The 11,525-nt window shown below is 47.4% G+C and overlaps 1 protein-coding gene across 1 annotated transcript in view; it reads right to left on the bottom strand.

Annotated features, from left to right (window-relative positions):
* Positions 1–1,334: 1,334 nt before the first annotated feature.
* The window catches only part of RCAN1 (regulator of calcineurin 1), a 12,240-nt gene continuing 2,049 nt past the window's right edge, over positions 1,335–11,525 (bottom strand). The window contains exons 2-4 of the mRNA XM_077765475.1: positions 9,965–10,138; positions 6,129–6,288; positions 1,335–3,120 (exon numbers count right to left, since the gene is read on the bottom strand). Of these exons, the coding sequence (XP_077621601.1) occupies positions 2,948–3,120; positions 6,129–6,288; positions 9,965–10,138 (507 nt within the window). The 3' untranslated portion in view covers positions 1,335–2,947. The remainder of the gene's footprint in view (positions 3,121–6,128; positions 6,289–9,964; positions 10,139–11,525) is intronic.

The following is an 11,525-nucleotide window of genomic DNA, read 5'->3' as shown; positions in this document are numbered from 1 at the left end:
GCTGCTTTGCATTTCACTGAGCCCTTTGACAAGCAGGGCCACACAGAGCTGTGTGAGTCCTGAGCACGCTCGTGACTTGGGGCCCGTCACAGCCATCAGCCTGGTGACCAGCAATCACAGGCACTCTCGGTTTCAGAAGTTCAGCTGAGGCTGCCACAGAACTGCTCACCAGACATTGCTCTCGTGAGTGAAGATGTTCGTGGACTTATGATTTCTACTCTCGGCTTTGTCGGCTTCGTGGGCAAAGGGACCATCTGCTTATATTTTCCCGGGTGGGCGAGGGGACCGACCGGAAATCTGGGTGTACTGACAAATGTTCATGCTTGTCCATTCGTCATGACCTTCCCCTTGGAATTAGCATACCTTTCGTGGGGGCCCGGTTTCTTCCCTCGGATGACCTGTAAGCTGGTTACCACCAGATCAGAAGCATATTCTACCAGAATCTAGTTACGGGACACATTCAATCAGTGGCAAAGGGTGACAACTGACAACACGGTTGGATCTTATTCCACGGTTACTTATGAAAGAGGGTCCTGGGCTGGCACACCGTGCTTATCGGCGGGCTCCCAGCTACTCAACATGACATACATGGAAGCCCCCTCCCTCACGAGGTGGTCACTTAGTGAATCTGGCCAATAATCAGATTTGGCCACTTGAGCAGAAAGTGGATTTTCCAACATGTGTAAAGGTCAAACATATACGGGTTGAAAATATGTTAATTCTCTTGGACATGACAGGAGGAGGTATTCGTAAGAGGGAAAAAAAAAAAAAAAGAAGAGCATGTGAATGTTCCTGGAAAAGTGCCCAATGTTAATCTTGATCAAGATTAATGTCGTCTGCTAGAGTTCAGCCAATAATCCCTGGGTTATCTAGGCCTTTGTGAGCGGGTGCGAAAGCACACCACCACGTGTCACAGGGCTCCAGGGAAAAGACTGCTTGGGATTCAGACGGAAGGCTCAGAGACAGACTTTCAGAACATAACTGGCCTCTGTCATTCAGTGTCTTGCATGGACTTCTAACAGGAAAGACAATTCCTCCAATTAACAGTCAAATACGTTGTTGTTTAGTGGAGCTGCGGGTTTTGTTGGTGAAGAGGGTTTTCCTTTCCTCCCTCCACAAAGCAAATACTCAGACCTCTGATTTCAGTTGTATCCATTTTCCCCTTTACTAGGGGGTGTACGGTCAGTGTGGTTGACCCTCCGTGAACCACAGCAAAGAACCAGGAGTTTCTAAATGGCAACTGATGAAGGGAAAAATCCTTTGGAGGCGGCAGGATTCAGAGGGTTCACAGACAAAGCATCAGAAATAAAAGGGCACAAAGATCAACCTTTCCGTAAAGAGCATATTGTGTTGATTTATTATAGACTGCAGTTAAAAAAAATATTTTGAGGTTAGCCTCTCCAGTTTAAAAGCACTTAGCCTGGAACACTTGAACAGCTATGCAATGGTCTCTCCCTCACCTGCCCCCCCCCAACCCCGCCACACCTCACCAAGTACTGTAAACAGGGCTTTGAGAACATTCCGTCAATTTCTTGACATGAACAATCTAATGCATTTTGCTTCTTAAAGAAAACCATCTTCCAAATTCCCAAAGCATGCACGGTTACTGGGCGTTAGGGATTTCAAAATGACAACTTTTGTTATGGTATCGTAAGGCCAGAATAGAATACCTACTTAGCAGACACACACATTACAACTAGAAAAAAATCACAGACGTTCACCTAGTGTAATGATTCCATCAGGAATTAATGGGGGAAGGCACTGTGTCCCTAGCATTCCACCACACATCTACTACCCACTTCACATGCTTTGAATTCAAGTCCTGTCCAACATTTAACAGCGTTTTCTACAACATACAAGTCACAAGTGGGGGTGATACTCTGACACTAATCTTCCATTGCCGTATTTTTCACCCGAGTGAACAATGGGAATGGATAAATGCCATTCGGCTTTATTTACAAGTTTATCTTGATGTCTTAGCGGGGGTAAAAAAAAAAAAAAAGTCAACTATCTCAACCAACAGTTCCCCAGAAAGGTATTTTGGCTACGATTCATGTGTGCAAACCACCATGTAAAAGAAATAAACGGAAACAACGTCTGACCCAAAACACCTAACCTAAAATTTCTCACCCACGAAAAATGGCAGTGAAACCACTATTCTCTGAACTTTACGAAGTGAAACTCTACATAGGAATTTCAGATCGACTTCTTTTGCCAAAAGCACAAGGGCCAAGTTGCATCGGATGGGATGCTGAGTGTGCGGATCCCAGGTGGAATCCCACATGGGGATGCAGTCTCAGAGTCGTGAATCTGGAAAGGCGATCGAGTTTCCAAATGCTTTCCTGTCTTCCCAAATGATGGGTGAAACAACAATGGTGTAACTCTATACACAAACAGAGGTTAGTTCAGAAAATCAGTAATGTACATGCACAAACATTAGAACGTGACGGGGAGAAAAATGAAAACGCTACAAATCCCACATTGCATTGTTGTTTCCACGGCCTTCCTGCACCAGACACTTTGTGGCTTCATGGTGCCTCTTCCTACCCGTAGAGAGAGTCTGCCCCACGGGCTGGCTGGAAACACAAGGCTCTCCCCACACCCAGGGATCAAGCTGCCTGTGACAAAAAACAGAACCTGCCAGAAAAAAACAAGTACAAAACGCTATCGGTTATCGGTTTTCTCGAGATGTGCCCAAATGTCCTCGTGCGATCACCTTAAACTTCAGTGATTGGCCCAGGACATTGCCCGGAAGCCATGAACATTGACGGATGCACAGCGTTAGACCCAGAGGACGAAGCCTTGATTCTCCTCCGGGCAACGTGAACTGGAATTTCTGCCACAGCGATCACGGCTGCCACTTCCCCGGTTGCGAGCGGCCACTTCCACAGAAAAAGATTCCTCCCCGTGAGCGTGATTCGGAATACTTCTGCATCCGGGCTCCACTTCAGCTTAAGTGGAGGGGTGTATACTCCGGCCTTCTGGTCTGGATAATTTTTGGTTTGGGTCTCTTCATCCTTTCCATCTCGTCTTCCTCCTCATTCTCCTGGTCGCTCTCACACACGTGGACCACCACGCTGGGGGTGGTGTCGGTCGCCGCGTGCAATTCATACTTTTCCCCTGGGGAGAGAAGGGAAATGCAGAGTGACTCGGGCAAGGCTGCGGAGGCAAAAAGCAAGAGCAAGTGGAAAAGCATGTACGGGTCTGCTCGGCCAGGCTTCTGGGGACATTCACTGGGGACCAAGGGACACAGCTAGACATGCTCTGGATTGGCAGTTCTTTGGTGGCTCAAGGGAAAAAAAAATTACACACACGCACATGCACACACAGAGTCACTATTGTATGTTATTCTGCTTTAGGTCAAACACTGAATCCCAGCATGTGAAAGCTATGCAAAGAGTATATTTTTAAATTACACTTAACGTGTCCACCAGGCCTCCTAAAATACCAAGACGGCTTCCCACTGCGGTGCGAGGAGCATGTGTTCAGGAAAAGACAGGGCATGAATAAAACATGTTAGGGAAAGGACACTGAGAGGCTCCTTCTTCTTTTCTTTTTTTAAAGTTTATTTATTTATTTTGAGAGAGAGAGCTCACGAACTGTGAGATGATAACCTGAGCAGAAATCAAGAGTCGGGGGGAGCCCGGGTGACTCCATTGGTTAAGCATCTGACTTTGGCTCAGGTCACGATCTCATGGCCGGTGAGTTCGAGCCCCCCCTGTCGGGCTCTGTGCTGGCAGCTCAGAGCCTGGAGCCTGCTTCAGAATCTGTGACTCCCTCTCTCTCTGTCCCTCCCCTGCTCACACTCGGTCTCTGTCTCTCTCTCTCAAAAATAAGCAAACATTAAAAAAAAAAAAAGAAATCAAGAGTTGGATGCTTAACCAACTGAGCCACCCAGGCTTCCCTCTTGAGGCTCTTGAAATCAGGTGCTCCAAAAACATCTCTGACCACAGCATCCTTTTCATAGGACAACTTTCACCCCTGGAGCCAGGAGCGCCCTGCAATTCTACTTCAGCCTGAGTCTGACCACGTTTAGTCCAGCTCAGGCCACTCTGGCCCAGCAAGGGTGCGCTGAGCTGTCTGTAACTGAGAAGCAATCTACAGCGTTGGTCTGGCTGCGTCTTCAGGGTCAAGGGAGCCCGTGGCCGACACATGGGCCGAGATTCCCTCCACTCAGGACCCAGAGCCCACGGGCACATTCCTTCACATTCCTGTGAACCTCCATGGCCTCCTCTGAGAAATGGGATAGTAACGGCACTGACCTCACAGAGCTGATTGGCTAAGAGCAAGCAGGGTTCTTAGGACCTGGTACACAGTGCGCAGGCCCCGTAAGTGTCACCTAGTTTTACTAACGATTACAAACAGGTAATCCTTACTGGTGGGAGGTGGTGAGTAGTAGAGATACTACTACTATGATGCTATGATTTAAGCAGGTGGGAGGGGGATTGGCTGCGGTTGGCTCTACCCTGTAGGGGTGCAGCGAGGTGAGCGGCGGTTTCCTTCAAGTTCTGTGTGCTCTTCCCCAGCCGATTCCAGACCTTCTCACCTGCTGCTTTGGGGACTCCTCTGAACACGGGAGGCACTTTTCCTCATAAAAAAGGTAATTGTGAGGTCTCTATCTGGAATGTGAATGGCAATTGCATCTGAAAAAGTGAGCGAGCCTCAGCTCTGTCAGGGAGGGAATTAAGGTGGGGGTCACAAGATCATGTCTGGTCAGGGTCCTTAACTACCCACCAATCAGCCACCATCAGGAAAGCTGCAGTGGAGCGCCAGATTTGCAAAATCTTTGCAATCTTGTTGGCTGGGAAGCCACAGCCCAATATACAACCTGGTTCCAGCTCACTGTTACGTAAACTAACAGTTTGAATGGGTTTGATTATGTCTATTTTCTGAAAGGGCTTCTCAAATCAGTCTTCTGGAAAGGAGCGGTAGATTCTGGAGTGAGGAGAACTGCCTTTAGCAGCACTTCTCAGCCCTGGAGGTGTGTCACCTCGCCCAGATGCAGGACCCGCTTCTCCTCTTGTCTAGCCTCCCAGTCGAGTCCATCCAGCCCTCAGCTCTGCTAACCCACCTCGGCCAGGAGCTCGCGCTTCCGCGAACTGGCCGGAACCGTCTTGACCTTCACGCCACCATTAGCAGTCAGTAATGTGATTCTAGCTTTCTCCCGCACAGGGAACTTCCGCTGGGGCAGTGTGTTCAGAAACATAATCTTTTCAGCATGAAACTGCTGATGGGCCATGAAATAAAACCCTCAATCCAAAGGAATACCATCAGATGTCTGGTTAAGAAGAAATGAGGAGCTGATGGCCTCGGTGTCTATTTGCTCTATAGACAGGGCAGGAGGGTGAATTCAAACCACTTCGCCCCAAGATGCCTGCCTCACACCTGCCCACCCACCCAAATCCCAGCAGGTAGGATAGGAACCGCCGACATCTTATTGTTTCCAAAAATCATGTATTGGGCATTGCCTAGGGGCCAGGCACTGTTTGAGGGGCTTTCTCACCTGCCGCTTTCAACTCCGCTGGGTGATACCCACTGTATGGAGAAGAAGACTGAGGCCAGAGTACCTGTTATCTCCCTGAATTATTATACCTTCGTCCCATCAGAGGACTGAAGCCCCTTCTTTCTCATCTGGGGAGCACCCCAATGGGGCCAAGAAGGGGCTTGCATGACTGGGGCTCTTTCTTCACTAGCGCTATGGTTCCCTTGAACATTCAGGTGAGAATCAGATCAACTACCTTGACTAAAAATGAAATTTTGAAAGTGTAGGGTGGTCTGATTTCCCTTTCCAAGTCTAGTTGCTCACGACCTGGGATCGGGTCTCGAGCTGCCCACACAAGCTGTGCTCAGTGGCTGACAGGAAGGATTCCCATGATGGCGGCCACAGGGGGGTCCCAGTGACTGACCAACCAAGCGGCTAAGGAATGAGCCCAGAGGCATGCAGGCATGTGCGCTCCCAGCAACGTGAGTTACAGACGCAGATGAATGCAAGTAGCAACAATTCACAAAACACGCAGGGGCAACGGGGAGAGGGCCGCTCCCCGAGGCGGGTGAGCATCCCCGTCGGGGCCCCTGAGCACCATCTCTGCCCGTCTGTGTCCCTGCGCCCGCCCGAGAGCACAGCTTACCTGGGCCTAGCTTGGAGATAGCGTATAACAGATCGTAGTTTATGACAGGAGTAGCATCTTCTACTTGTTTCCAACCAACTGGCGGCGAGGCAGGTGGAGAGATCAAAAACTGCTTGTCCGGATTTGGGGGCGCCAGGTGGGAACTTCCTATGTGTAAAGTCTGTGGAGGGAAAGGAATACAGGCGGGTGGTTTCTGGAGGAAAGAACCCGAGCAAGGACACAGCACTCAGTGACAGTTTGTGTAAGGACAGGCGCCAGAGGACAAGCCTGCGACCGGGAGGCAGAACGTGTGCAGTTCAGGGGGGCTTGTGACCCGGTCTGCGTAGAGAAGGTAAAGGGGTGATGGCGCACGCATGGTTGGAGCCCCTCCCAGGACCGGGATCCACAGTCCCAGGGACTGCAAGGAATCACCAGGGACCCAGACAGGTGGCAAACTAGTATCGTTGTAGTAGAAATGGAAAAAATAAAGCACTATGCCGAGGCCAGAGGGATCTCGGCCATTTCTTCCAGCTCCTCAGATCACAAAGGGAGAACAGAAGTCCCAAAAGGCTAAGCAGCAGCTCTAAGGGGATACAGTTTCTGGGAGGGCAAAGCGGGGAGGGGGTCCCAGGGCGCCCGCCCGCCCAGTGATATCCCACCTTTCCTTCCCTCTGGGGTTCCAGATCAGATGCTAAAAGCAAGGAAGGAAAAAAGATCCATCTTCCAGGAGCTTAAAAAAAAATAATAGTATCTTGAGAATGCACACTGGTGCAGCCACTCTGGAAAACAGTATGGAGGTTGTAAAATAAAAATTAAAAACAGAACTGCCCTACGGCCCAGCAATTGTACTACGAGGTATTTATCCGAAGGACACAGGCGTGCTGTGTCGAAGGGGTACACGCACCCCAACGTTTACAGCAGCGCTATCAACAACAGCCCGAGTATGGAAAGAGCCCAAATGTCATTCATCAACTGATGAATAAAGAAAATGTGGTATATCTGTATATATTGGCAGTCAAAAAGAATGAAATCTTGGCATTTGCAACAATGTGGATGGAACTAGAGTGTATTATGCTAAGCGAAATTAGTCAGAGAAAGACAAATATATGACTTCATTCACGTGTGGAATTTAAGACACGAAAGAGATGAACATAAGGGAAGGGAAGCAAAAATAATATAAAAACTGGGGGGGGGGCAAAACATAAGGGACTCAAACTGAGGGCTGCTGGAGGGGTTGTGGGTGGGGGGATGGGCTAAGTAGACAAGGGGCATTAAGGAGGACACTTGCTGGGATTAGCCCTGGGTGTTGTGTGTAGGGGATGAATCACTGGATTCTACTCCCGAAATCATTATTGCACTAGACGCCAACTAACTTGGATGTAAATTTAAAGAAATTAAATTAAATTTAAAAACTCAAAAACAACAGTATGAACAATAACCTAGCATGCTAGTTTGGTCTTAAAAGCCCTATCAGTGTGGTTAGAGGGCTGTCCAGAAAGATGTTACATCAAAATCTTCTCAGTTCTGGGNTAAAATATTCACACTGAGCCTGCATTTACTCTAATAATAAGGAAAAGTTGGGGGAGGGCTCAGTCATAAAGATCCAAGGTCAAAACCTGTGCTTCGCACACGCCACCAGGGGGCAGGGCATCCCAGCTCTGATTTGTATTCGAAGGCCCAGGTTGCTGAAGCCTCTCCACAGGGCCCACTCCTGTGCTGGCCTGGGGAGCTCAGGCCCCCTTTCAAGCCAGGCCAGGCAGCCTCGGGCCCATGTGGCCGCCCGCACTTGGGGGCTGTGGCTTCTGGAAAACCTGCATGGAGCGAGGCTCCACTCAGCTCCCGCTCTCGGTCAGAAAGAAGTTTGCCGCCCTAACCCTTGAGCAAATTCCTAGAAACATGCGGCACAAATCTTAGAGTCCTGGAGTGGCCATGCCCACGCCGTGCACTCTCCTCTGCAGCCCTCCTGAGTGAGCGGGGAAGGTTCTCCCCGCGCTACTCATCCCAAGGTGATGGGCCATTTTGGAGGTCGCTTGCTTTCAAATACATGCTGATGTCTGAGTTCTTTCCTTCTTTCTTTTCTTTCCTTCCTTCCTTCCTTCCTTCCTTCCTTCCTTCCTTCCTTCCTTCCTTCCTTCCTTCCTTCTTTTTGTCTTTCTTTCTTTCTTTCCTTCCTTTCTTTTCTTTCTTTCTTTCCTTTCTTTCTTTCTTTTTCTTCCTTCCTTCCTTTCTCCGTTCTTTCTTTCTTTCCTTCTCTCTCTCTCCTTTCTTTTTCTTTCTCTCATTTCTTTCTCTCTCATTTCTTTCTTTCCCTCCCTCTATCTCCCTCCGTCCCCCGTTTCTTTATTTAGAGAGAGAGAGAGAGAGAGAGAGAAAGAGAGAGAGTGCGCAAGTGGAAGAAGAATAAAGGGAAAGGGAGAGTGAGAATCCCAAGCAGGCTCCATGCTCAGCGCAGAGCCCAACAGAGGGCTCGATCACAAAATTGTGAGATCATGACCTGAGCAGAAATCAAGAGTCTGACACTCAACCAAATGACCCACCCAGGCGCTCCATGATGATGGTTTTTTTCTTCTTTTCCCCTTCATAGTTTATTGTCAAGATGGTAATGATGTTTTCTTAAAATAGGCGAGACATTGAAAATTTAGAGTATGAATTTTGCCTTTCTCAAAATAAATTCTTTAAAAATTTTTTTTTAAATGTTTATTTATTTTTGAGAGAGAGACACACAGAGTGTGAGCGAAGGAGGGTCAGAGACACACACAGAATCCGAAGCAGGCTCCAGGCCCTGAGCTGTCAGCACAGAGCCCAACACGGGGCTGGAACCCACTAGCTGTGAGACAGATCATGACCTGAGCTGAAGTCGGCCGCTTAACCGACTGAGCCACCCCGGCGCCCCAAGAATTCTTAAGAGTTTTAAATCAACACAGAAGGTGCACATGGACCAGAAAGGCTGTCCACGATACGTTGCTAAGTAAAAGAGAAGGTTGTAGTAACTCCATTTTTTGGTGCAAGCAAATTAAACCCATACTAATGCGTTTGTATGTTTGAATTAAACCCATACTAATGCGTTTGTATGTTTGAATATGTGAAGGAGAAAGCGTGTAAGGATTTACACTAAATTTTTAAAGGTGGTTACGGTAGGCAGATTGCTTTGAAGGGAGAGGGGAGAAATGTGTCTACCTATTTAACTTTAGGGACTTCTGAACTGTACTTGGATTGTTTCGGTGACTCTGTGTTGCTTCTGTCATTCAAATGACAAACATGCTTTAAAAAAAAAGGGTACAGATGTAACAGTGTTCACTGCAGCATTATCAAGGATAGTGAAAAATTAGAAAACAAGATAAATGTCCTACAGTCAAGACTGGTTAAATATGTCTGAAATATGTATATGGTAGAATATTATGTGCCTGGATAATGATCTTATTAAACACATTTTAATGTTGCGGTAAAATGATCATGAATAATGATACCTGGTGAATAAGGAAGGGCATGAATAGGATATACTTAAAAAAATTTTTTTAATGTTTATTTATTTTTGAGGGAGAGAGAGATAGAGATGTTGTGTGAGCAGGGGAGGGGCAGAGAGAGGGAGACACAGAACCCGAAGCAGGCTCCAAGCTCTGAGCTGTCTGCACAGAGCCTGATGCAGGGCTCGAACCCATGAACTGCGAGATCACGTGAGCCGAAGTAGGACACTTAACCGACTGAGCCACCCAGGCGCCCCTAGGATATACTTTCAATTCCAACACTGCAACTGAAATGTGTATGTATAAAAAATCAATGTATGACATAATCAATGTCTAAGCTACTTTTAAAAAGGGTGAGAAGGAGAAGCATGTGGACCACTGGACGCCACTCACCTGGGCAAAATATAATTTCATTTCCTTTCCAAGAAATTCAGTCTTGTGCAGCTGGAGTCTGGCATCCGCGGCAGATAAGGGGTTGCTGAAGTTTATTCTGACTCGTTTGAAGCTCTTAAAATACTGAAAGGTGATGTCCTTGTCATATGTCCTGAAGAGGGATTCAAATTTGGCCTGAAAAGTAACAACAAAAATAAAAGGAGTTAAAAGATACCCGCATATGAGTCCTGACGACTACATTACATTTCTACTGGAGGAAGGGAATTAAGTGTCATTTCCAGAACACCCAACTACTTTCTTAAAGGAGACAAAGCCAGCCTTTCCCCTACGAGGAAGATTTGCTTTGGGCCCTTTTAATTCTAATACATGCGATTTTAGAGGAAAGTAAGAAGGCAGGATTTCTTAAATTCATTCAATCAGCAGAACAATTACCAATACTCAAACACCTCTAACAGTCACAAACACATTCTTTTGAAAGTAGAAAAGGAGAACATTCCAAGGAGGTCCATTCTGGTAATTTGTCCCCCTCCCCGCCCCCCACTTCGGCCTGACAATTCCGTCTGTCCAGCAACCTTCCCTGGCCTGGCAAACTCCCATTCCACTGCTCAACACAGAGGGTTGCTGTGTAGATCAGATGTTTCTACAGGGCTTTAAAAACACTGGCACTCATTTGAAAAAAAAATTTTTTTTTTGCATTGGGAAACAATGAAGTTAACAAGAAACCTCGCCTTTCTCAGTGTAAGGAAGAGGTTTCAAAAGAAATCTCCCTATCATTTTCCCACTGGGTCTGTACTTTTTAACTCTCTAAAATAATACTGGTTTAAAAATTAATGTACTGTGGGGGCGCCTGGGTGGCTTAGTCGGTTGGGCGTCTGACTTTCGCTTGGGTCATGATCTCACGGTTCATGGGTTCGAGCCCCACGTCGGGCTCTGTGCTGACTGCCAGCTCAGAGCCTGGAGCCTGTTTCAGAGTCTGTGACTCCCTCTCTCTCTGACCCTCCCCTGCTCACGCTGTCTCTCTCTCTCTCTCTCTCTCCTAAAAATAAATAAAAAAACATTAAAAAAAAAATTAATGTACTGTGAATGGACCCATTTCTTTCTTTCCTTTCCAAAAAACTGTATTTAAATTCAAGCTAGTTAACATACAGGGTAGTATTGGTTTCAGGAGCAGAACCCAGTGATTCATCATTTAACACAGGATGCCCAGTGCTGGTGCCCAGCACCCATTTAGCCCATCCCCCACCCAGCTCCCCTCCAGCAGCCCTCAGTTTGTTCTCTGTGGTTAAGAGTCTCTTGGGGTTTGCCTCCCACAAACGGACCCATTTCTGCAGGCTGGCTTGAAGGTTTGTGCATTTCTAGCTCTGGTGTCATAAAGCCTAGTGAAAAGTTAGAAAACAGCAATAGTTCTTAGAATGGAAATGCCCAAGTTCAAGGGTGTTAGGCTGAGATTTGAGAAGCTTTCTGGGAAAAGATGTGTGGAGAGCCTCCTGCTAGGCTGGGTTCTGGGGTGGTGGCTTTTGGGGGGAGGGTGTGGTGGGGAGACCGAGACCACTGAAAGGTC

Source organism: Crocuta crocuta, unplaced genomic scaffold, assembly GCF_008692635.1.
Source record: "Crocuta crocuta isolate KB4526 unplaced genomic scaffold, BGI_CrCroc_1.0 scaffold84, whole genome shotgun sequence".
In the NCBI taxonomy this organism is placed as follows: domain Eukaryota; kingdom Metazoa; phylum Chordata; class Mammalia; order Carnivora; family Hyaenidae; genus Crocuta; species Crocuta crocuta.
The sequence above is the reverse complement of the archived record's forward strand: the minus strand, read 5'-3'. Positions and strand labels throughout refer to the sequence as shown.